The sequence below is a fragment of the Neodiprion virginianus genome, chromosome 3 (genome assembly GCF_021901495.1).
Source record: "Neodiprion virginianus isolate iyNeoVirg1 chromosome 3, iyNeoVirg1.1, whole genome shotgun sequence".
Classification (NCBI taxonomy): Eukaryota; Metazoa; Arthropoda; class Insecta; order Hymenoptera; family Diprionidae; genus Neodiprion; species Neodiprion virginianus.
Genome location: NC_060879.1, coordinates 807,297 through 834,622, shown reverse-complemented (window position 1 = coordinate 834,622; position 27,326 = coordinate 807,297). Strand labels below are relative to the sequence as shown.

Here is a 27,326-nt window from a genome sequence, read left to right as displayed (position 1 = left end):
AGGTATACCTACACAGGCTAGGGAAGGAATATTATTGATTCTCGGCTGCTACGTCACCGAGGATCACGCCACATCTCCACCCACGACATCTGCTCTCCGATTGGTCGGCGGCGTAGCGACACAGTCACCCGTCCGTGTGCTTCACACATGTTCGAGCGTCGCTTGTAGCGAGCGGATCAGAGACGGCTGGGATGGCAGCGTTCACTACGCGGCTGACCGGTCTGGCATTCGGGTCTCGGATCGAGCTGCGTTATCGCGGTTTTCCCCACCTTACTAGCGTCATCGCGTGCGATAATTGAGAAGAGAAGGAATGACGGGCTAATCGGAGTATAATCGAGGAATAATCGCCGCGGCGGGATGCGCCGTACGAGGTTAGCCTCAATTTTCTAGCCATCGAACGAAAACCACGACGTCTTCCTTCCTCCGTACGCGCGATACGTGCATACATCCATCCATCCATCGCACGCGCGACATATGCGACTAGTCCGTATACTCTCTGTGTGCAGTGGTGGTATAATCAGTGAATTGAAGCTGACACGAACACGTGGGGTGAAACATAAACGACGCATTACGCGAGTGATCATTGCGGACCAGCACCGTGGACAACTTTGCTGGCCGAAAGGTTGAACCCCCCCCCCCTACTTGCTGTCAACGCTAATCTCACAGCCGCAGGTGCGCGTTTGCTGTTCAAAGTTCAAGGTTCGTCAGTGTAAATACGCTGCTCTCCTGTATTCCGTTATATTTGTTACATCCGGTATCCTCCCCCCCCCCCCCCCACTTTAACCCTCGTCAATCGTCACTCGACTCGCGCTCCACAGCCTAAACGGTCGGTATTGCAACTGTACCGCGTTTTGAATTGTACCGCTCGACGAGTTGATCGCTGTGATCTGATCTCCGATTGGCATCGACCTACGAGGAGCAAAAGAGGTGAGTGTTTTTCTATAATTTCTGTTTATTTTTATTTTTCTTTTTATTACGAACGCCTCGGTGACGAACGAGAGAATGAATGAATGTATCACCGTATTCGTTTCTCCGTATATCCAATATACATACCTACTATGATTTTTCTTCATTCCAATAAATGGCGAGGCGATTTCTACGGGTGTAAAACTTTATCAACAAGGCCAACAGGAGGCTGAATGCGTTGCGTAACGTCGTGTGGAGGAAGTTGTTGAGATCGAATTTTCTCTGAGATTAACTAAGATCTACATATATATATATGTATATGTATATGTATAGCTAGAATGGTTCGCGATTTCACTGTACTGCAGCAGCAGCAGCAGCAGCAGACCGTGTAATGATCATCTCGGCGTTGAAAATCATTATTATGTAATCCGTATGAAACGAAGGTTCGAAACTAAATTGGCGTACCGCTAGCTGCTACGAAGCGTATAAAAACCATTAACCGGATCATTGACAACTAAGCGTTGCGTGTATACATTGAATATTGATCGAACCGTCTAATCGCTTTGTTATTGTTCGTCAATATCAACCGGCCGTTGGAATCTACGTTTCGAATTACAATTGTCCGCATCTTTCGCGGCATTGTCACATAGCAGGGCGTAATTGGAAATTCGTCGCTCGAAACAACCAAATTATTATTGTTGTTGTTGTCGTCGTTATTGTTATTGATGTTGTTACCATAAGTATAACAATGATACAGGCGTTGGCGACGTGCTTCGCACGCGTAGGAGCTCTATATTTTTATTTTAGTTTACAAATACTGGCAAACTATAGACTAAAATAACGGTACGAAGAACGACGAGGCAAAACTAGAAGAAACGAGACCGAGCGCAACTAGTGCCGCAGTGTTTCTCGCTCGCCATGCTGCGTGAAAACTGAAACCTCGTTTAAACTTCTCATTCCACTTTGTCGCCGTTTGCACGCGTGCTGCGTGTCTAAACGGTGTCGCGAACAAACAATCCGTGAACAAAGTAACCGGTCAAAGAAAGACACGGTGGAAAAATTGAATATAATTGTTGAATCGACGAACAGGTCTGGTGGAATTTCATTCTCTTAATCGCAAGAGGATTTATCATATTTCAAAGTACAGAGACGAAGAAATGAAACGCAGATAGAAACAAAGAAATATCCCTTCTTTTATCCAAAACTTGAGAAAAACAAAAATCAGCTTCTATCTTCCCCCCCCCCCCCCCTCAATATACCTAAAATTGTGTTTCTCTCGTTGAATTAATTCGACTGTAATTCGGATGAGTGGGGTAATTTTATTTGTTCGCTAATAAACTACATGTAAGTATTTCTTTGGTTCATACACGTCATTATACTTTGATACCTTATTTGTTCAGACTGTCGCATGTCGGCCCGATTATACACTACGATATTACGAGCACGTGCACACATTGGCATTTTATTTCTTCGGAATGCAGCTGGATCGTTACATCGCAAAGGCTGTCTATTGGATGTGCGATGCTCCGCGTTTGTCCGAAATGATTTAGCAGCATATGCACATATGACGCATTCCACGTCAAATTGCGGCCCGTGTACCTCACCCCCTTCGATACTCATCATTTTTTAATACGATGTTCCTACCAACCCAAAAGGGTCTCGAGAATTTTATCGGGACATGGAAGAACGAAAAAAATAGCGAACGTTGATTCCATTATCGTGTGATTCTCAAACATCAGATTTTAAATCACAAAATAGGTGTGAATTTGTTTTAGATTTTTACAACTGGTGTTTTTGGAATTGGTATTTCAATTATTTTTTTACACATTTCACAGGTGACTAAAAGAATCTGAAAAAAATTTCGAGACATTTTTCGCCCGGTATGAATATCATACTAAAAAATGATTGAAATCGAAGAGGCTGAGGTACATAGCATGCTAATTTGACGTGGATTAACCATCGGATATGATATAACTGGGATAATTTTTACGCTTGGGTATAAATCCCAGCAGAGCTTATCGTACGTGAAATTGATAAAGGTGGAGATTATAAAAATAAGTGAGAGATGATGCATTCGTCGTTTCATCGAAGAGAGATATACGTTACACCATGCGTGCACATTTGATAAACTGTATTAATAATGTCGAATAACGATTCTCACGACCTACATCAAAACGCGCGCATAGATGATAAAATAGAACTGTACGAAACAAGATTTAGAAACGAAAGTCGCAGAAAAATGTTGCAATATGTATACGTCCTCGTCTGGTCTCGCAGACGCAGTAGTTTTATCTATTATATACATGTCATGTTGTTTTTTTAATATCGTGTAGTATAGCGCAGGCATACATGTGTGCATATTTATCTGACTAGTGATCTAATTTTAATCATCCGTGAAGGTCGATCGAAGTTTATATTATCCAAACATTACACGTTGTGTGTTCCATGTATACATGAAGGTACATAATCGAATTTAACGGGTTCTTATCGGCATAGCGGCAAATCAACCGCACCTTTGGCTACTTGTTACAATACGCAATTACAAATAAGAACCACGATATTACAAATGCGACGTACTCTATGCATCGCGTCGTTTTAATTTTTTTTTATAATTCACGCCCACTATAATTCGCACCGCCTGCGATGATTACAATGATAATGATGACGAGTCCAATAAAGCTAGAGGGACAAATTAGCCGGCATCATCACTCTGTACGTGGGTGTAATACGACAGTGTACGTATTTATACACCTAGATGCGCCGTTATATAAAGTGCAACCTTACATCGCGAGCGGCGTCTATTAACCCTTTGAGTCATAGTGGTAAGTAGCAGCAGTCTTACCACCTATTGCATATCCGTTTATTTATATTTTTTTTTTATTTATTTATTTATTTATTTATTTTTTTGCCCCTTCCTATAGTATACCAATAGGTTTTCAATACTCGAGAGTAATTATTGTGATACAATGTAAATTGTTATTGTTATAAACAAATTTATTAAGAAAAATTGTGTAAATTCAAAGAATAATTCATTTCCGTGAAAGTTAGCCCACCACACATACACGTGTTTTACATGTATTATAAGTTTTTCCGGACACCGATTACGAATCTGAAATCGGATATTAAAAATTCAAAATAGCGAACAAAAATTTCAAATTCCATCGAATCCGGGAAAAAAAAATGACTGTCCGGTTCTGCGGTAGGAAAAATCCTCAGTGAAGTTAGAATATTTCGTGGTCAACCGTTTACTGATTTGACGATGTACACGGGAAAGATGGGCGCGGTTACAGATAATTTTTACGGTTAACAACCACTGAACTGTAATGCAATGTTAATAACGCAATGCGAAAACCTTCAGACCGCGTGACAACTCTTTACAACCGTTTTGTGGTTGTTATTGTGATTACACAATATGCATTGACGTAATTTTTTCCGTAAAAAAAAAAAAAAAATATGTGTGTCACATGTACATATTATAAAAATGTAATAAATGCATATAATATAAAGAAACGGTAAGAAATGAATGCTGTATTATATCTATGTACGTATAAACGACGCTCTGTTAGCTGCAGCAGCTAAACTCCCAGTTAATAAAATTTGCATTCGCTCGCGATGGCATCAATTGCATTTGTGTCTGTATATATATATATAAATATTTATATATATAGACATGTTTGGTACATTGCGTAACATGGTCGGGAGACGTAGGAGCAACGGTGCTAAACCACGTGGCGTCGTCTTGTGGCCTCTTGAATTAATAAATAAGATGAAAATGCATCGGCACCGGCATCAGCATGAAGCCGAGCTTGCGCATGGCGCGTGATGATGACATATATTCGTGCGTAATGAAGCAATCACCGCGCTTCAGTTGAATTCATATCGCAGATGATATTATGTACTACAACTCCGCACGACGTCATCATCGTAGTTGCATTCTCCTCCTGCCGCTTCGTCGTCTTACGTTACCGAAAAACTTGCACGATTTTTCTTTACTTGTGAAAGAATAATGGACAAGCCGGGTAAACAGTCTTTTCGCGACACTTTTCGTCAATGTGAAAATGGAAGAGCCGGTAGGTTCTGTTCGGCAAACTTGACGGGATGATTTCGAAAACGGCCGAGTGAAAGATCTGAAAGTTATAGGACTTGGCAGGCAAACGAGAAATTTTTTGAAAGAAAAAATTAGAAGATAAACAATTTCTGAAAAATAAAAAATTTGCGTGTTTTTGTTTTTACAATTAATACACATACTGGGGAAAAAGATAATCGTTCGATTGAAAAAAGTGGATGTTTCTCGGTTAAACGTTGAAAATTGTCTAAAACGATGTTGATAATTTACCCCGTTTTCATCCCATTTTACGAATTTTATTTAGTTTTATTACACATTTTACATTAGATTCGCATTCAGCGTCCGTAATTGAAATTCCGTGTGTAAGAAAGAAAGGGGAAAAAAAAAAAAAAAAAAAAAAATGAATCGCGTGACTGAAAGAATTAAGGTAATGAAAAGTAAAAAATTAAATGAAATTTTTATTTATTTATTTTTTCATTTGTACACAATATTTTGTTTACGCATAACCTGTACAGCAGTGTGTTTGTTCATGTATAATAATGCGGTTAATTGGAAATATTTATAGTTGCATATTAGTATGATAATTTAATCGGTGTGGTAGATATTATAATATTGCAGTTATTTCTTCGTTATATTAATATAATAACGAACGATCACTCCGAACATAACATGAAGTGATTTTTCATTCAACGATAAAATTAAGAATTCACCGCGTACGTTGTGAATAAGTGAATTGTTCAAATGTTGTGTGTATCGCTTTTCTTACAAGAGTGCAGTTCGTGTGTGTGTGTGTGTGTGTGTGTGTGTGTGTGAGAGAGAGTGTGAAATTATTTTTCAGATAGTATAATAAAGAGAGAGAGAAAGAGAGAGAGAGAGAAAATGCACGAGAGATTCTCTTTTGCAGAGCTGTGGTGGTAAAATTTGCTACCGATTCTGATCATCGCTGGTGATTTGGGACGTGGCTGCATCGCTTCTTCTTGGTGGAGGAGAACGGGTTGTGGTGTTTTATTGTTATTATCGATAACGAAGGACAACAAATAACGGGATAATATATCGAATTTGGGGAAAACGAAGGAAATAAAACAGTATAAAAATCGGCAAATATTTATTGTGTGACAAAGAAACGTGGCCGTCTATCTGCATAATAATTGATTACACGTTATATATATATATATATATAATAGTTATTTGTTATAAATAACCGTTCGGTGGTGGAAGAGAAATCAAGCACCTTTCATCATGATCGTCGAAGAGAAACAGTGAGTTGTTTAAAAAAAAAAAAAAAAAAATATAAATTACATCAGCTGCTGCAGCAGCACCGTCTCTTCTTGTATCGTATTTCGATGTTCTATTCAGCTTTTATACATGGGACGGGGTTGAAATTCCGAATTTGAAAAGTACCGAAAGCAACAAATTCGGAATTTTTTTGCTGGCGAAATTTGAAGTAAAGTAATCAAACTATGACGAAACATCAAAGTTTCAAATAGTCCGAAATCCGATGCGAAAAGTTCGAAATTCCGAATGATCGAAGATTTTTAGTTCTGTGAATTTCTGGCTTGGTGAAATTTCACCACTTTGGTCTTTGTTTGTTTTTGATTTTCGACATTTATACATTCGGAATCCTGAATATTCTGACTTTCGGTTTTTCACATTTTTTACACCCACTCGTTGAGTAAACTACCCTGTGCGAGTATATTTCAATTTTCGGAATTTTACCCTATCGAAACTTTATTTTTCGGATTTTTGCTCTATCGAAACTCGAATTGTCGGAATCTTGCATTTTAATTGGAACTATCAGCCGTCGGGCTTCCGATCATGCGAAACTTTGTTGTTTCTTCAAAGTTTGATTTCTTTATTTCAAGTTTCGCCAGCAAATAATTCGGAATTAGGCACTTTCGGGACTTGAATCCCGCCCCCTTATACGTATTTCATCCGCCGCTAGCACACCACAATTCTATCTTCTATCTGTTTTATTTTATCTATTATATCTTTCTATCGTACACGTGACTGCAGTATAATAATATAATCGCTCAGCTTGTATACAGTATAATTCACGGCTGGTAGTCAGTCACTTTTCACGCTATTAGTCACTGTATTTTTTTAACGGAGTTACTTTTTGCAACTGTTTCTCACGAAATTACCACTTTTTCAGTCGTAATTTAGTTTAGTACATAGAAACAATTTAGTTGCCCAATTTCTTTTTCCCACGCGGTATTTTGTTTGTTGGGTATTACAATATTCTTAGCAAGAAAATCAGCGTCAGATTAATTTCGGAAAATCAACCGTGATCGCATTATTCATTTTTTCTGTATCAAAATGTTTCACCGGAAAGGACAATAAATTCATAAATCAGAGCCATTGTTAACTTTTTTTTTTTTCATTTACCGAATATCATGAAATACGTGAGAAACAAGGAAAATAGCAATATAATTGAAAATAGGGCTATTTCAGATGAGACGAAAAACACTGCGATAGTACTTGTGTCGTTTAATTACTGTGCAATAATTAATTATGATCAGTTACTCTGTTGAGTCACTTTTTTAGGTTCAAGACTTACTTTTGCTCACTCTTTCCATACGACTTGACTGCTACCAGCCCTGGTATATATATGTATTAATGTATGTGTAATAATTCACACACTTAGATTGCCGCATCCGTGTAATGATTATTTTAAATCCCTGCAGTTCATAGATAGCTTGCGATTTCACAGACGAACGTCAATCGACGTTAATTATTGCAGACTGTCGATGTTACTCGACATATAAAGAAAAAAAAGAACGAAGAGAAAGAAAAACTGAAATTTACAATCATTTCAGTATCCTTTGATTTTGGTGGAATTTAATTTCGATTGCACTCGCTCTCACTCATACTCACGTGGCGTAATTTGGTAAAATGCTTATAGGCTGCTTCTAGTTGATGAACTTGCATGACTGAGTGGAAGGCAACACTAATTTGATACACAGCGGTAACCTTATACACATATTTTACGTTTTACGCACATGACTGTAGGTGTAGTCTCTCACGAATTGTGCAGTAACCGGATCCCTTCTTCTTCAGGTTTATATAACATCATCGTATACGTATATACTACATATCATTTGCATTGCCGGTCGATGATCGGTAAAACAATAAATTTTATACAAGGTGTTACATTAGTAAATTTTATCCACACGTTAACGTTCAACGATCTAAAGATATTTTCAAAACATTTATATACATACATGATGTATTTTATTCAAGGTTCACGTTGATTGAGTTTTTATTATTTTTCTTCGTTTTACTCTTGAACTGAAAAGAAAATCGATTTTTACCAAAACGAAGTTTCTTTTTGTTTTATTTTTTAGTACAAGGAACAACCATTTAAAATGAATTAAAGAAATATATAAATTCGAAAAGAATAATTAAAATATTTAGCATCCTCATCCCATTATCGAATCATTAGAAAAAAAAAAGATGCGTTTTCGAGTCTCTGATTTTACAGATAAGGTTCATCGATTTTAAAAATGTCCATCTTATTCGTGACGAGAATATTTCCTCACTTCGTGAGATCGCCACACTTTTACAAAATGATTGGAAAAATTTTGAAAAATTACAGGTTTTTTTTTTCTGACCGAAACAAACAAAAAAATCCGTTGAACATCAATATGTCCATATATTCAAAGTTATAGAACGAATAAATCTTACACGCGTCTTTTTCTAATGTTCCCACTTGCAATTAGCGTATCTTTATACATATTGTCATTGTACCTATACAACCACATTATTCCTACTCTAAGTTTACTTTAATGCATATACAAGTCAAGTTTCTATTTTCTGTATGTAGTCGTTGAAACTTGTACCCGGTAAAAAAAAAAAAAAAAAAAAGATACACGTTCACACACATGCAGTTTTTATTGTTAATGTGAATACATTACTGCTATGTTTGACATTCGTCGAACTATAATTACAAGCAATGTTTATTATACTTCGTGTGATATTTATCCTCTTTGGTTTCTCCTTACCAAAATTCCGGATAACGCCGCGATGAGTCACGCGTTAATTAAATTATATTCTTATCATATAATTGTAATTACAAAAATGTCAGTGTCTAATTATATGCTGTCTGTAAGAATTAAACCCGATTAGAGCACAACTGAACACGCTATTAATTCCCGCAAGGCAGAGAGTAAATAAAAAAGGGACCATTAAAAGATCATGTTGTACCTAAAGTTTTATCGACTGTGTAACAAACGAGGTCACGTTTATTCTCGAATTTTGACCGTCCATTTGTACGACGTTGGACAAATATAAATGCATACTCTATGTACGATATCATCACCCAAATGAGAGACGAAAAAGTCTCTCGAGCAATGATAAGGCGATTATGACAAACTGAACGGTTGCACGGCCTCCAAAGTTCAATTTCTTAATTTTTCTCTTTCTTCTTTCACATTTTATCACGTTTTCCGCCACATTTCTCACGGTGATCGGTCGCGGTTGATACTTAAAAGAAGAAGAATAAGAAGAAAATAAAAAAGCGAAAGAAACGGATGCGATGATCGGTAATCGGTAATCGGCAATCACGGGTCAAAGTCTGTCACGTTTCTTACATGCCAGCGTCGTTAAAAAAACGCATATCACGTCGTCTGCGAGAGATAATAAGTAGCGAGAAGTCGTCGTTATATATTAAATTCCTTACACCTCTCCGTGCTACATGCTGTAGCTGAGCTCGTACGGCTTGTCAGAGAGCAAAGTCCGCGACGACGAGATTATATAGCTTCGAGCCTCGGTAAATACTAACCAGAAAGTGAAATAAAATAGTCGGGTTCCCGCGTGCCTTCACAGTCGCCAAGAAACGATCGAGACACGATCGCTTTGCCCCGTTGGATAATCGCGTCCTCGTTGTCAGAGTGTTCAGAGTTCAGTCGGTATCGCGGATCGTTCGAGTTTGGATCGTCGACACAGTGTGGATAGAAAAAATTCTCCCACCGCAGATACATAACTTGCGAAGGACTTTGCTTCACGTGATAATTATTCGTCCTGTATAATTAAACGTGACTAATTCGACACCTGAACATTGTCATTTTCGATCCACCTGTCGATATTATACTCGAGGTTTGAAGGTACGATTTTTATCAGCTTCTGATTCATGTTTCTTCCTATTTTTTTTTTATAGATCATCGTTGATCTAACAACGAATCTGTAGCCGCGTGATGGTACAGATTTAATTGCATTATTGTAAAGGACCGTATATAAATATATCGCTGCGGAATATTAATGATGCAGCGGAATCGGATCGTGCATAAATGACTCGACGAAGTGTCACGATGCTGATTGTATAAAATTGATGAGACTTTGCCGATTTCGCGTCTAGATAATGACTCGTAATTTTTTTATACACTCTGTCATAGATTCGTGTCTCGATGTATGCACGTGCGACGTATTCGGTATGATTTCGGAACCTTGAAAAATTTTCTCAATTTCCTTGTATCGCGTAATTTGATTCCGAGTATGTGTCTTTAGTATAATCGATAGCAATTTTCTGTTCACTGTTTTCCAATAACTGGACTAGTTACAGTTTATGCATTATCATGGTCTCGGTCGTCGTCATAGTCGCCGATTCATCACTGACAATAAGTGCAATGATAATTAAATAGAGAAAGTGGATGGCGTTGATAGATTGTATTCGATTATATAGAAATTGAAACCTCGACCCACATAATATTATATCACTCATCAAGCCTGTCGCTGTATAAGCTTTGTAATGAGATTATCGTTTCTCCAGCTTCTTCTGCATGTGCTTGTCGCAACGTCTAAACGCTATTTCACCTTGACGAACAAGTGTACCTATTTAACAATCTCTTTGACATGCGTACAATGATCATTGCAGAGAAATGGAGGGTTTCTGGATAGCAGGCGCTATACGCGCCATCCAGGCGATTTCTTACGTCTGCGATCTGCTCACCTTTCCGGTCTACCTGGTCCTCCAGCGGCCCTGGGAAAAGCGGAAGAAGTCCAGGCGAGTCAAGGCCAAGCTGGTATCGAAGGACGAGAACTCTGTGACCTACAGGTCAGTCGACAGTCCCGGGGAGATGCACGTCGCAATGAAAAAACGGAAGGTCGAAACCCTCGATGAAATGCTTCTTTGGGTCGCCCAAGTTCACAACTCGAAACGATGCCTCGGTACGAGACAGATCCTCGCCGAGGAGGACGAGCTGCAGCCGAACGGTAGAGTCTTCAAAAAGGTTGGTTGGTTGCTTGGTCTCACGCACATGTCACGAAGTATCTTTCCCAATTGATCGTTTCTTTCCAACTCGTCTCACTCTCGCACTTTGATTTCAGTACAAAATGGGCGACTACAAGTGGAAGACCTTCTCGGAGGTCGAGAGACTCGCCGCGTCTTTCGGCCGAGGATTGAGGAACCTGGGAATGAGGTCGGGACGAAATGTGGTGATATTCGCTGAGACCAGAGCCGAGTGGATGATCGCGGCTCATGGATGCTTCAAGCAGAATTTCCCCATCGTTACGATATACGCGACACTTGGCGACGAGGCGATCGCTCACGGGATAAACGAGACCGAGGTCGACACCGTAATAACCAGTCACGATCTCCTTCCCAAGTTCAAAAGGCTACTTGAACTAGCGCCTAAGATAAAGACCGTAATTTTCATGGAGGATCAGCTCAAGCCCACAAACACATCGGGGTACAAGGTATGAAAACGTCACGCGTGTACTAGGGTGGTTCATTTTTTAACATTTTTTAACGACGTCTGTGTAAAGAACGTGGAAGCATACAAGGAACATATGCTATTGCGACGTTAAGACAAACAAGAGCTCGACTCATCGCCACGAGTCTTGAAACTCTTGGTGCAGAATGAAAAAGGCAAGAACTGGAATAACTTTAGCATAACCAGTTTTTGTCCACTATAATCGGTGAAACAAAACCTGCGCTTTTAGATCGTTTTACGAATGATGCGTAATTGCGATTCGCATTGTTTTCTCCGCAGGATGGCGTTACTCTGGTGCCGTTTTCAGACGTCATCAAGACCGGTAACACCCTGAAAATCGAACCGTCACCGCCCAAGGCAGATGACACAGCGATAATAATGTACACCTCGGGCTCGACGGGAATTCCAAAGGGTGTTCTTCTCTCCCACAAAAACATCATCGCGACTCTCAAGGCCTACTGTGACGTCGTTGAAATTCGATCGGACGACGTATTCCTCGGTTATCTTCCACTCGCCCACGTCTTTGAACTATTAGCTGAGAGCGTTTGCCTCCTGAGCGGTGTTCCGATTGGCTACAGCACTCCGCTTACGATGATCGACTCGAGCAGCAAAATTCAACGGGGATCCAAGGGTGACGCATCCGTTTTGCACCCTACCTGTCTCACCGCTGTACCGGTAAATTGTTTGTTTTTTCGAAAGCCCCTTCCACTACTCCAAGACAAAATTTTGCACGAACAATCACACTGATCGTTTTGTTCCAATATCAGCTGATCCTTGACCGCATATCGAAGGGAATAAACGAGAATGTGAAACGAGGCGGTCCCTTCAAACAGGCGATATTCAACTTCGCTTACGAGTACAAACTCAAGTGGCTTAAACGAGGCTACGAAACACCCCTCTGCGACAAGTACGTATTCGGCGCGGCTAAACAGGTCCTTGGAGGACGAGCGAGGCTCATTTTATCCGGTGGAGCGCCGCTCAGTCCGGACACTCATTGCCAGATAAAACTTTGTCTCTGCGTCACCGTCACCCAGGGATATGGACTGACGGAAACGACGTCTTGCGCGACGGTGATGGACAGTGAGTACGGATTCCATGTCCTATTTCCTTGATATCTTTAGTCACCTTTTCGTAATAAACACTCGACTCGCGATCATATTGTAACGAAATGGCACAAAAAAAAAGTATTTATATAACGCGAACATGTTCTACGGATTTTTCCATGCCTGTTTTCCGTACAAAAAGTACTCGTTTTTGTAACCGTCTAGTGAGTCTACGAATGCGCATGCGCGGAGTGCAGAAAATACCACGTTTAACCCCTCCGCACATGCGCAGACGCAAACAAATCTGATATTACGTCACCCTAACCTCAATTTAATACTTAGTGAAAAAACTAATACATGCTCTTGTTGCATAAAGAATCGTATGCAACAAGACGGCAACGGTCTTTTCGATTCACCTACTTCGGCTCACCTGCGACTCATATTGCAAACTTACTCTCTGTTACACAATATACTATGATTTTCAACCGTAGAACCGGCCTCTGAAACGTTTAGTCACTTTTCAGCGTACGACCGAAGCACCGGCAGAGCCGGGGCGCCGACTACTGCCTGCGACATAAAGCTCGTAAGTTGGGAAGAGGCCGGTTACAGAGTGACCGACAAGCCGTATCCGAGGGGCGAGGTTATCATCGGTGGCGACAACGTTTCCGCCGGGTACTACAAGCTCAAGGACAAGACGTCGGAGGACTTCTATCAGGAATGTGGCAAACAGTGGTTCAAGACCGGGGACATTGCCGAGGTGCATCCTGACGGGTGTATCAAAATCATCGGTAGGTACCTGATACAAGGTGGAAATGACAGGGTATTCAAAAGGGGTAATGAATAACCTGGAAATGTCATGGAATTTTTGTCCCATAAATTTGTGGCCATCCTGTAATACCTACCTACTTGCGAGAGATGGGTAAGTGGCAAGTGTTTCACCGTTTTTTGCATTATTCCATTCGAAAATGACAGACCGGAAGAAGGATCTGGTGAAACTGCAGCTGGGCGAATACGTGTCTCTGGGAAAGGTCGAAGCTGAGCTTAAGACCTGTCCGGCGGTTGAGAACATCTGCATTTACGGTGATGCCAGTAAGCATTACACGGTCGCCCTGGTCGTGCCGAATCCTCGACACCTCGAGGAGCTGGCCGAGAATCTTGGACTGAGGCCTTCCTCGCTCGAGGAGCTGTGCAATAATCCGGAAATCGAGAAAGCCGTGCTTCAGGAGCTCGTCGAGCAGTCGAAGAAATGTGAGCAGCGTTGCATCATTGAATGTTATGTTATATTTCGCAGAAAGACGAAAGTTTTACTTTGTGTCTTTTTGAACACGGTATTTTCTTCACCGATCCCTACAGGTAAACTGGAGAAGTTCGAAATTCCTGGGGCTGTGAAACTCTGCGCCGAACAATGGTCACCGGATATGGGACTTGTCACGGCAGCTTTTAAACTCAAGAGAAAAGCCGTCCAGGAACGCTACCAGCACGAGATAAACCGGATGTACGCCTCGTGATGCTGGCCCCGGCGATAAACTATACGATAAATGCCAAATGTAACAACATATAACGTGTTTGTAACTGATGTAGGTATTTGTGTGTGTGTGATATACCGTGAAGGGGGATGACGGAGAATGACGGAAAAACACTCGGGAACGAAAAGCTTGGGTGAAAATCTTAGCTGCCTATGAGTTCGACACGTGCTCTCTCTTTCTCTCTCGTTCTTTCTCTTTTTGCCAGTGAATGCGCATCCTTGTCCCGTTTTTGTATAGATAAATATTTATACAGATTATCTTGAACGAAGATGAGGATCAATGAAAATTAGCCAGTCTTAGGTGCGTGAGCGTTGTGCCGAGTCTTTTTAGGAAAAAGAGAGAGATTGAAAGCGTTGTGTCGGCAACTACCGAGGATTATATTGGGATTCTCGTTTTTGTACAGAGATGAGGGTTTTTTCTCTGCAGTACGTCGTTTCTCGTAAATAGGATATCCTACGGTTTATGGGATATGTTTGCATTTCCTGTTGATGGAAATTCAATATATTAAGTGTGTGTAAAATAGTAATTGCGCGAATATTGGAGGAGGGGTGCAAAGAAATTTTTTGAAAAGTCAACAAATTAGAAAAAAATACCGAGGGAGAAAAGATGAAAAGAATTAGAATTTCAACGTCGAGGTGAATAAATAAATGAATAAATAAATAAATAAATTAATTAATAAACAAACAATGGTGCAAAGCGATTTTCAACGTTTTGTTTGTTTTTTTTCAATCTTTGTCTGTTCATGCTTTTGTTCGTTCGCAAAGATTGAAATCGCTGTAAATAAATTATATAAATAAAATATACTATATATATATATATATATATATATATATATATACATACATATATACATATATACATATTTAAAAATAATTACGAATCATTACTCGGAGATTATTGAGGTGTAAAATATATTATATTATTATAATCGTAACGGGTCAAATTTACAACAAAAAAAAAAAAAAAAAACACATTCGCGTTAACAACTTTATTTAAATCAAACGTAAAGCATCACTCACTCCGTTTTCGTTAACGGAATCTAACAATATTCATTTTATTACTTCGCGGATTTATTCCGAAATAATGTTAGTACTTTTTTTTATTAAATGTATGAATATGTTGTTCATTGTCGGAAGAATTATTTGCACACGCGAAACCAAATTTTCAAAAATGTGTCCAAATATTTCGGTTCGGTCCACTCGATGATCGGCGTTGCTTAAAAATCTCTTGTGTGGATACAATCGTTTCATAAATCTAATGTAAAATCGTTTCATTTCATCTAGGCGCTAGAGTTTTAAATTTCTTTTATACACGCATTTCTTGTCTTCCACCATTTTTTTCTCTTCTTCGTAATCATTCAATGTTTCATACCTTATCGCAATTCATCGAATAGTTCGACCACCGAGAAAATTTATCCATACAGGAGATGAAGCGTGAAATATATTACCGTGTGCGAAACGAAGCGTATAGTCGATATTATATTATGTATTGTACAAAACTAGCCGATATGTAGTTAAAAATTGAGGTGTATAGTTTGAAAATAGAGTGCAATTCGAGTTTAATGCTTCATTTTTTATTTATTTCCGATGCGAATGAAGCAATTTCCGTATATTCTAAACTATTCGGTCAATCGATAAACGTGTTAAAGTAAATTTCATTTCGTGAAAACGTACGAAAACATCCATTTTCTTCAAATACCATCGATAATAATAGAAATAATATTACAGACAAATCATAATGGTTGAAGTAATTCATTGTAATGACTTATCTTATTACTGAAACTACTTCAACGCACTTTTCAAACTATTCTTACGCGATAGATTCAGAGCAGCTATACACGTACGATGAGAGTTCTTGTCTTATTTTACGTGTGTTGTGTGTTTACGTGTATCAGCTTGTATGTAATATTTGAAGCCTGAATGATGAAAAATTAATTATAAATATGTATTCTTTACGGAAATTGGCAGTTTTCTTTCTATCCGTTATTTCTTATCCTCATTTTCATCTGTCAATTCTTCACAGTGATGAAATAATTACACATCTACGCATGTTGTATGTATATATATATATATATTGATATATACAGAGAATTGGAGAAATAGAGGAAAGAAAAAAACTAGGTGGTGAAAGAAAATATATATATATATATATATATATAGTCAAATATAACGATAACATGTCAAAATGACGAGGTTGAAAAAAACGTTGGTAATTATAAATATTGTCATTTCTTTTCATGTCTCGTCTAAATTTCTCATCGCAAATCATAAGGCAAAAACAATGTATACGAAAAAACATATCTCGGAATCAATTAAAAAAGGTCAAAATTGTTTATTCTCGTGTAAAACAACTAACGTCGATTTATTGATATAAAAATTAATTATTGAAATAGCTGTCATAATCACGTTATAAACGACGCGATGACAAAGTGTCGGAATTAAACTCGGTATTTACAAATGCATATAGTGAAAGACTTAAGGATATTTATATATTTATAAGGCACTGCGTATATACGTCGTGATTTCTTTGATTCGACTAGAGTGTATTCAGGACACGGTTTTCCCTTTGAAATAATCTTCCCTGAACGTCTGATTTATCAACTGGCCGATCTTCGTTCTCACCCAGACCGGTGGAATGACTGTGAAAAATTGCTGAATTCCGTGGGCCCAATATCCGGTGCTAGAGTCGAGTTTTCCAAGCGTCGCGACGGCGTTTCTAGCGTAGGTCGTAGCGTCCGGTACCATCACACTCGACACCTGAACACAATCAGGGTATTTAATAGGGGCGAAAACGAAGGGATAATGGAAAACCTGGAATTGTCGAGGGATTTTTTTATTTGGCCATGGGAAAACTTGAATGTATCAGTTTTCTGTCAGGAAATTAGGAATCATTTTTTAAGGTGACAAGTTTACTTTTATTCGTCGAGGAAACAAGATTGGCTTAAACGGACTTTTTTATACGTTATATTTTTCTTCAATTCGAATTGAATTTCAACCGAATATTGAGTTGATAAACTGAACGATTTAGGTTTTAGTAACTTACTAGAACTGGGAAAATGTCAGGGAAAAATGAGTTTCAGGTAATGGAAAATCTGGAAATGTCATGGAATTTTTTTCCCAAACATTTGTGGCCACCCTTATAACTGAACGGCACTTGAATAAGGAAAATTAAATTCTCTGAGATCAAGAGAAAAAAAACGTTTCTACACTGAATCTCAATTTTTCAACACCTTGCTATTAACAACGTTAGAGAAATTACATTATTACACTATTTTTCCACCAAAAAATCCCTACAGTTAGTCCGGTCTTGTTGGAAAATAGCTCATTTTGTTCGTACACAGACGAATTTACTAGAGATTCTTTTTTGAGCCTGTCAGTTGGTGACGAAAAAAAATCCGATATTAAAAATAAGAATTATATACATAAGAATTTACAGACGATGAACTTGTGATTCATCAAGAAATACGTTGTCGTCAATCACAATTTGAGTTAGACGATGTGTGGACGGTTCATTTGTGAATAAAATCAGATAATGTTCGTTAAAAATCTGTTTTAAGCAATATAAATTTTTCAGTAAAAAAAAAAAAAAAAAATAATATAACAACGAGATTTCTATGACGTAGGTAAAATAATGTGGTGTTTCATCATTTTTTATGTAACTAGATCAGCTTCGGTGATACTATTTGAAGCTCTGTTTTTGTTCCAATACTTTTTCAACCTAACTATACAACGACGCCACACATTCCGAATGGACGGTGATTTGTACGTTTAAACGGTGTTGAAAACGCTCTAAAAAAAAGTGACGAAGAGGGAATTTCACCGTGCAGTTTTCGCAATTCAGTCAACGTGTCACGGATGAATTGTCGGAAATTTTTCACCTTGTAAGATTTCTCGATCTAGATCTAGGCACCTATTTCTCAACCATCAAAAGAACAAACGCAAAACAAAACTGAAACAACAATTGTAACAATGAAATCATTCCGGGTGGCCACAAATTTTTGGAATTATAACTCCGTGACATTTCCAGGTTTTCCATTACTTAAAACCTAATTTTCCCTGACATTTTCCCAGATCTAGTAAGTTACTAAAACCCAAATCGTTGAGCGGATTAATTCTTTATTCGGTTGAAATTCAATTCTGAGAATTGAAGAAAAATATAACGTAAAAAAATGTTTGGTTTAGCCAATGTTGTTTTCTCGACGAAAAAAAATAAACTTGCTACCTTAAAAAATGATCCCTAATTCCCATAATAAATTGATATTTTCAGTATTTTCAATGAGCAAATTAAAAATCTACCCTGTCATTATTCGCGTAGGTTTAAATTCTCACCTGCAGCTTTGCGCTGAACGCGTTCATCTTCGTGTTTATGAAGAAGGGCACGAGATGCTGGACCGTTATCCCGGACCTCGAATACTCGGCTCTTAACGCCTCCGAGAAACTTTTAACGTAGATTTTAGTCGCCGCGTAAACCGTCATCAAAGGCAACGGCTGCAGTTCCGAACCCGACGAAACGTTGACGATCGCTCCTCGGCCACGCTTCTCCATCGCTCCGATCAGCATCCTGGTCATTAGCGTCGTCGCCCCCACGTTCACGTTTATTATGTCCCATAATTCCGTCTCCGGTACCTCGCCCAGGTACATCGGGTACTCGTACTGCTTGCCGACATTGTTGACTGCAGTTCACCGGCGAGAAGAATTTTCACTAATTAAGATTAACACGTAACGAAACTTGGAAAAGCTCGAAACACAAGAGGCGAGTTTAAATTGCCCGCTGCTAGAGAAACGCTTACGTTTTCGACTCGGGACACCGATCATGTAAATTCAATTTCGTTGTACGAGAGTGAAACAAATTTTTTTGGCCCACGTGATTATTTGTTTAAAAAACTAAGATTAACGATTTGATCTACCCGAGAGATAGAATTTACAAAATTGGGACGTCTTTCACCATCTGTTGCTGGGATAGGTAAAAAAAAAAAATTAATAAAATTTCCAAAAAGAATAATCTAACATCTGCATTTCTGCTTGCCTTAACTTGCGACTTTCTATACTTTTAAATCTCTACTTAACCATACCGCGAGCACGTATAATATTTGCAACAGGTTACAAAACCGTACCGTATGCGATAATATGTCTTCAACAAGGACGAAGTATTAGTGAAAGTTGATCTAACGAGTCGAGGATGAGAAAGAAGCTTAGAGCTAAATATGTACCTGAATTATCATGCGTTGCGCGAAGAGATCGACCTTTCACAAAGCCTCAAGAAAACTGTTATGTCATACTCGCCATTAGGCTCTGCAAGCACTCACGTGTACCGTATTTCGAAATTACAAGTAGATGCAACCGCGTCTCGTTTTTAACATATTTGCATAAATGCTGACTTCGAATCCATTCGCTTTTTTACCTTTTTTTTTTATTCCACGTTGGAAACACCAAGTTCCGTGTATCTACATTGGATTCTATCCGAGTACATTTGTACGTTCATTTCCGTCAATTTTAGGCATCCGATTTCCAGACAAATTACTTGGATACCAAAATATAATCTCGTTATTATACCTATTTTATTCAGTAGAAAATATTTCTCATCTGTTATTCGAAATCGTCAAAAAATTGACAAGCATGAATTCACGATATAATGATTAGAAAATCGAAAACTTTTCAGCGAGTAATAAATTTTTTTCCCAACATTTCACATATTACCGTTACGAAATGTTATTTCTAGTCGAACCTATTTCTTGGCAAAAAAATGAAAATAAAATTCGCACTACCGGTAAAAAAAGTAAAAAAATTCACCACCCTAATACATATAGAGGAATACCTCTGACTGTAACGAATAAATGAAAAATTATCACTTACCTAGAATAGCTACGGGCAAATCTTGAAGTTGAATCGATATTTTTTCGTAGATATCCTTTCCCTTGCTGAAATCTGCTACTATGACTTTGACTTCGACGTTCGGATTTGTCGCGAGTATTTCCTTCCTTGTGTTCTCAAGCCTGTCGAAATTTCTGCTTATCAGAACCAGGCTCATTCCCCTGACAGCCAGTTCCTTGGCGTAGGCCTTGCCGATTCCGTCAGTCGAACCCGTCACAACTGCGCGATATAAGATGAGGTAACGTCAACGACAATAAAAATTACCAACAACTCCTTGTTTTTTTGTCAGAAATTTGCTTTTATCATTAGCATCGGAAGCGAGAAATACGTGACTATAGTTATTAATTAATAAGAAACTGCTCGTTTGTTTAGTCGGACTCGCGTGTATGTGATAAAAGTGCAATGCATATAGAAGAGCATAAACCTTAAGTCGTCAATATTTACCGCCGCATTAAGCCGGAATTCGGCAAGTACCTGTTAATTTTATTCCGTAAATGATCGTTGCGACGAAACCTGCAATTTTTTTGCATACGAAATTGTTCAAAAAGCGGTCAAAGTACAATTTCGCACTTTAGTCGAATCAAGATTCGTATGAGTTTTCTTATTTTTCTGGTATTGTTCACGATGAAAAATATACACGCTGGGTATGCAATCGTAGTGTAAATTGTCGGGTGATTATAATTACTATTATTTCCATTTTTTTTTTGTTTTTTTTTTTTTTTGTACACTCACAAGAAGCCAATTCTCCGTTTCAATTCATCATTCCCGTGCAGCTGCAATCGTCGCAAGTCACAAATTGTCCGGTTAATAATTAAACGATCAACAAAACTTTCACGGTTTACCTTGAGACCGCAATACGATATTACATTATTGTAGTTTCGACAATTATACAGCCTCGCAGAGCAATTCCAACAGTGTAAAATATTCTATCGCTGATAACGAGGCAGTCTGCCAATATCTTTTACATAATGTGTAATTATTTCGACGCGGTAAAAAAAAAAGTAATACGAAAACCTGATGATTTCTCGTATTTCCGAATAACTTCGGGAATCATTTTCTCGTCTTAAGTTTGTCGTACTGAAATTCCCACGAGCGCGGGGCTCCGTAAAGAATTATTGCACAGTTCAACGTTCTACTTTTCATCTATTGCGAAACTTCTATTACCGATTGCTTTGGACAGTGTGTTCTCGTTTCTATTCTTTTTTTTTTTCTTTTTTTTCCATCATCCTTTTTTGTTTCTCATATTTTTTGTACCTTATTATCTTGCAATTCGGGCATCGAACTTCGCCAAGAGAGTCATTTGAGCGTTTAGCCACCGACTTGGGTAATTTACAAACACATGTACATACCTACGGTAATAACGTACACCTATATCTATAATATTGGCACAAAGGCATTGACAATTTTGCCGCTGCAGAAAATACTCCGACTTACTTTCTCATCACCGGGGGTTTCGGCTGCTGCTGCTGCTGCACTGAGTTGCAGATCGTGCAAATTCCGGGGAGAGAAACTTTTCCGCGAATAAATTGTGCACGAGCGAAGGTTGAATTTTTGCAATCGCGACCCATTCGTATATCCAGGTCACGTATAATCTTCTCGGCGAAAATTATATCGATACCAAGTTTTCCCTCATTATTTATATTATACACTCGTGACTGACTGCGAGCTCTTTGCGAAAATTTCGCAACTGTCGTCGTACAATTTATGCTCGTCTCGGTGGGGGGCCCACTTCACCTTCTACAAAACTCACACAACATTCCCGAATTCAGGACAAACTTTTTCCCCGCGTATTATGAACACATTTTACTTCGATCGAAGTTGAATCTAGACTGGCGTTCACTGCACGCGAACCCGACTGTAAAACTGCATAGTCAGCGAATTTATTCACGTGTATAAGACACTATAAAAGCACGCTTCTGCACGATTATTACATACACGCACCTACACCGGTGCAGGCAATCCAACGACCCAGAACTTTGCGATTACGTTACGTAAAAATGTCGCAATTTTTTCTTTTTTCTTTTAATTTGCAAACGCTGCGTATCTCTCGCCAATTTGATCGCGTAATTGCAGTTGAAGCTTTGATGAGCGCAATATTTCGGCATACTGAACTTTGAAAAATGCACAAAATTACTTTGCATGAAAATCGGTAGGATTAATATAACCGATCTGCCCCTTTCGTTCTTTTTATTTACTTGATTGTTCCATCTTCGATTTTGCATCGTAAAATAATGAAATCAACGAAAAATGTGAAAGTGTAATTTTTCGTAACTAAACTTATGTATGGATTGTAACCCGTGAATAAGCTAAGTTCACATCACTGCCGTGTAACACATTTGCTGCTGTGTGTGTTATATCTATAAGTGAAATCGCGAGGATTCCCCCGTGGCATCGTAATAACCGGTTCAAAGCTGTACAATGTATATAATTTTATAATACCCGTGCTGTAAATGCGTTGTCGTCGATTAAAGTTGCGTATACAAAAACCAGCTCTCGATGCCCACGCAAAAAAGTTACGCAGGCATATGGTGACACGTACCAATTTCCGGCTCTTCGAATGGCGGTAATCGAAATCCACTGTCGCGTCGAAATTGATCAATTTTATCCATGCTTCAGTTCCTGTACGATTATTGTCCTATAAATTATTCGTTCATCGAAAGAGTTGAAAACGAAACAAAAGACGACCGTGTGCTCGCCAATCCAATATGGCCGCCATCGACACGCTTGCGATTTTATTTCCGATGTACGTTTTTTTCCGACACTCGACAGTCATGAGTCGATACTTAAGGTAAAATAAAATTACGGCAAGAACGGATTGAGTGGGATATTTTTCACCTTCGAACATGTTCTCAGAATTGAAAAAACGGTCTGTAAACTTGACTCGCGCGTGTGACGATGAATGCGTGTATTTGCTTGCTGCGTGTTCATCCTGATTGTTAATCGAATTACGTTGAATTCACATCCCTGAGATGCAGATGTGGCAATAAATCGTCAACGCTTTCGTATTTGCACGTATAAGTAAATAAGAAGTTGATTATACCGTATAACCTCAAATAATTGGGCTTACTGCGAAATATTTCGTTCGTTATTCTTATTTTTGAAAATCCATTCCAACGTCAATACATTGACTACGTTACGTATACTCGGGCAGTCCGTCGTGCGTGTAAGTAGGTAGATTTTGGCCGAATATTTTGTTGAACCAGCCGAAAATTTCGTGTTTCTTCATAGTGATATAATGACGATCCAATCGTTATAAATAATACCTTAGTATTCATATGGACTGTTATTGATACTCGCAGCGTGGTTAACAAGTCGTTTTTTGCATTTAGCAATCATGTAATTTGTCGTATTCGGATTTTCCGTGAATTTCATTCGCTCGGATAAAATTAACATGGTAATCGCAACTGCAGACAAGTTTGGCAGATTTTTAATCGGTGATAAATTAAATCAGGCTACCAAACGCAGAATGCATAATAAACTACCACAATAGCTTCGGTGCAGCACGCGATAAAATCGGTGTAAAAAGATTGCGGACCAAGTATCAACGACTCCTAATATTCAAGGTTAAATTAATCCCGTGCCGGTTTAAAATACTAACAACCCGCAGTTGCAACGAGGTGAACGATCCTGTGACCATAGCCACTGGTAATGACATTCGACCGGCCGCAGGAGAAAAGATTAATGAAAACAAATGTGCCTAAAAACCTTGAAAAAATTGGCAAAGACACTCACCTGCCCATTCTCCATACCTCGCCTTCAAGTCGACGGTGTTCGAATCAAAAATCAGCCTCGCCGCACCCCAAAATGTTCTGCCAGCCCTTAATATCGGCTCGAAGAGTATCCAACATGCAACGACCAGGGCGAGTGCCGAGAGGGCGATGTCGAGAAGCATTTTCCGCGTCGAGACCTGGACAAAGAACCAATAAGGGCCAATGATGCGATCATTCATTCGTAATCCAGTGAACGATCAAGTTTTCGGGAGGGTATAAAACTCGAAGGATTAATCGCGGCTATTTTCTACAGGTTGAAACGACGTTTAATCCACCAACGGCATCTCAACCTCGGCGAAGATTCATCGTCAAATCGGATTTTCTCACTAACAAACAACGTCAGCGCACGCAGGAAGACCTACCCCCTTATGAAACCCCGAGTTTCAATCCTGCAGGAGCTTCCTCGAGCTTTCGGAGGAGCAGTTGAAACCGCACACAGCTTTTCACACGCACCGGTTTCGACGATTACGTTATCGTTATTTTCATCCGTCGAGCTTCCGGCATCCGAAACAAAAACGCCTACACCGTATCACGATCAATGCAGTCAGTATTCAACTGATGTCAGTTGGAGAAGCGACGTCGCGGAGGTGTTAGAAAAAGGTTCAAGACGATTATGTGTGGGTAAAGATACTGGCAAGGCTGAGGTACTGAACAGTTAAGTTATAGGGACGGTTCGTTTTCTCTCTCTCTCTTTTTCCCTCCTCCCCCTCCACCTCTTTCTCTCTCTCACTCTCTCTCTCTCTCTCTCTACATCTCCATCTCCCAAACCGAAAGACTCAGAGGTGGTAGGAACTCGTCGGAGGTACGAGACCGCGTTCGCCCTCCACCACCACCACCACCACCACCACCTTGGCTGGTTGCTGCACCTCCGGTGGAGTCGGGACTTGGAACCGATCGAGAAGGCGCGTTTCCCCGAACCTCCGTCACTTTCTCTGCAAACAACTCGGCGCACGAGACGTTCGTCATCCGCACATCTTGCGGCAGAGCTCCGCTGCAGGCTCGGAAGATGCAGGTTGGGCAAACAATACCGTGTTTACTGTCACTCCTTTACTTGTGCACAGATTACAAGCGTCTGGCTGAAATAATGAAATATGAGTGGCTGTGTCACCATTCGAAACCGCTGTCGAAACCCAAAGTAACGATACAAATTGCGGCGGGCTTATACCCCTCCCTCTCCCTCTCGAAACCCTGACTCTTAACCCCACGTCGATAGATGCTGGTCGGTGGTTTTTGTTTTTTTTTTCTCTCTTTTCCCTCCCTCTCTTTCTAATTATTCCTATGCAGTTACGAAACACTCTTGTAACTAACTATGTTTGGTATCCTGAAACGCAATCGAGGTACACGCGAAAGGCATGCAGAGTTGGTTGACTTGTAACCTGTTCCTGAAGTAGTGGAGTTCGTTTATACCTTAGCAAACTTTAACCGGTACTTACATACAAGGGTCTCGTTTCTCTCGGCTTCTTACGTAATTATCGCGATAAACAGGTAACCAGAAGAAAAACGTTGCGAGAATATTTTGTCCCCTCAATTTTCAATTTAACCACTTTTAAACTCCAATTGTGTCCGATTACAATTCGGATTTGTTTACTTTATCGTACTTTTAGTACGGGAACTTTAGGGAATAATTTTTTAGAACGCATGGTTGCGATAATTGCGTCAATAACGTTCATTTATTTATTTAATTTATCGCCCCTGACAATTTCTAAAAATACGTGTTATATCAACCCGAGGCTGTAGACTCCATATTGGATCACAAATTTGCGATGTATGATTTTAAAGCACAGTGTCTTTATCACGTATTCTTGTAGTGTCATCACGGGTCAAGATTTGCGACGAGACGACGCTGTGCTCTGAATTCTTATCGCACGATAAAACGTAATGCGCATCGGTATAAAGTACGCATAACGTACGTCGGTACGTGTCGTGTTACTCAATCATCATCGTCATGTAATATCCAGGCTCTTGCATCAATAATAATATTTATAGACAATTTAATTTTCTACTGCCAGATTTCAAATGCGAAATTACGTATTAGTATCTTACGTCTTAGATTTAGTTAACTAATATGAGCTAACCGATACAACAAAACTCATTTGACATTCAAGACGATCTGCACGGTGGGTCTCTTCGCAACTTTCATGCATAATTCTCTCTCTCTCTATCTCTCTCTCTCTCTTTCACTCTCACTTTGCGTTCTAATCACCGTTTCTAATCACTGTTAAACGTGTTACTGTATTCCAAAGATTACCTCACAACAGTTGACTTCGAAATAGACGAAATTTCGCTTCGGGGACAGAAATAATGATAATAAAAATTTAATTTCAATGAAATTTTCAGCAGATGTTGGTGTGTACCTACAACGATACCGTCCAAAATAGTTGACACGATCCTTACCTTGAGGAAAAACTAGAAGATAGAATCGTATTCGCGCGTGTCGCGACTCTGAATGAAATTGATGTGGTCAAGAGGCGAAAACAAAAAAAAAAAAAAAATAAAAAATGGCACTGAATCAGAAACACCGAAACTTGGAGAAGTGGATTCGTTCTTATCGAAATTATGATAACGCGCGAACTCGGGTGTTGGAATCGTTACAGCCGATAATACGGATAAGCAAAAAGTTTACCTCGGCTGTCTTATCGCTTTAAGTGACATTAAACTATAAAATACCTACCGGTGATTCGTTCCGGATGAACGGTGAAAGCAGTCCGTCGGTTGCGAGACTGCGGCAGCAAAGCAACGCAGCGTGGGTGATCGATTCTATCGCATTAACGGAAATGGGAACGGAATAACGATAAGTGTGCTTAATGCGCATGTGTGCAAGTAAGCCATTTGACAATCAATTAATCATTACGACACGCGGAGAACGCGGCTACGACTTTGGAGGGGGAAATTTGCTCGAGCGAATAATTATATCATGTGCCCGTGCCGGCACTCTCACCGCCACGCATCCATGGGACGGCGATAAACTTGATTCGGTAAAAGTGGTTCATAACGCAAGGACGTAGCTCGTTGATGATCGCGTCATTGACACTTTATGTTTTGATGTTATTATTTTACGACGACCGCGGGCTTCGCGTTTGATTATGTACGGAGGGGAAGGAACTCAGATCTAGTTCGTTGCGGGAAGGCTAGAGTAAGAGAGGAAGCGAACGTAAAAAAAAAAAGATTGAGGATGAAAAATGATCGAGTTTCCATCGATCAATTTACAATATACGTGCGCGCAGCTGAAGAGTAAAGATTTTCAACACGATACAGCTTGATGCTCGTATCTCAACGTCATTCCGATCTTTCATTTTTCAAATTTTTACCTCTTCTCGAGTAAAATCAATACGTGACATGGAAATTATCAATCAAGGAGATGAATATCGTCATACCCTGCAGGATATAACGAATATTGGAGAAAGTCGTGAGCAAGCTTTCGTGCAGTAAGCGCAGAAG

The 27,326-nt window shown here is 39.3% G+C and overlaps 2 protein-coding genes across 5 annotated transcripts; one reads left to right on the top strand and one right to left on the bottom strand.

The window, feature by feature from the left end:
* The first annotated feature begins 187 nt into the window (after positions 1-187).
* LOC124301514 (fatty acid CoA ligase Acsl3) lies at positions 188-15,810 on the top strand. 3 transcript variants are annotated; one of them, XM_046756661.1, is made up of 8 exons: positions 188-927; positions 10,842-11,196; positions 11,294-11,662; positions 11,959-12,354; positions 12,447-12,759; positions 13,247-13,510; positions 13,695-13,970; positions 14,076-15,810. In XM_046756661.1, exons 2-8 carry the CDS (start codon positions 10,846-10,848, stop codon positions 14,228-14,230), a joined length of 2,124 nt encoding a protein of 707 aa, XP_046612617.1. In that variant the 5' UTR covers positions 188-927; positions 10,842-10,845; the 3' UTR covers positions 14,231-15,810. The 3 variants fall into 3 exon arrangements, with proteins under 3 accessions (XP_046612617.1, XP_046612616.1, XP_046612618.1); XM_046756660.1 differs by lacking the exon at positions 188-927 and adding an exon at positions 6,055-6,231; XM_046756662.1 differs by lacking the exon at positions 188-927 and adding an exon at positions 9,756-10,074.
* LOC124301520 (inactive hydroxysteroid dehydrogenase-like protein 1) lies at positions 15,595-26,715 on the bottom strand. 2 transcript variants are annotated; one of them, XM_046756676.1, is made up of 6 exons: positions 26,560-26,662; positions 24,251-24,964; positions 23,851-24,025; positions 20,101-20,337; positions 18,577-18,920; positions 15,595-17,004 (listed from the first exon to the last, which is right to left on the bottom strand). In XM_046756676.1, exons 3-6 carry the CDS (start codon positions 24,008-24,010, stop codon positions 16,795-16,797), a joined length of 951 nt encoding a protein of 316 aa, XP_046612632.1. In that variant the 5' UTR covers positions 24,011-24,025; positions 24,251-24,964; positions 26,560-26,662; the 3' UTR covers positions 15,595-16,794. The 2 variants fall into 2 exon arrangements, with proteins under 2 accessions (XP_046612632.1, XP_046612631.1); XM_046756675.1 differs by lacking the exon at positions 24,251-24,964 and having other exon boundaries at positions 26,560-26,715.
* Positions 26,716-27,326: the final 611 nt, after the last annotated feature.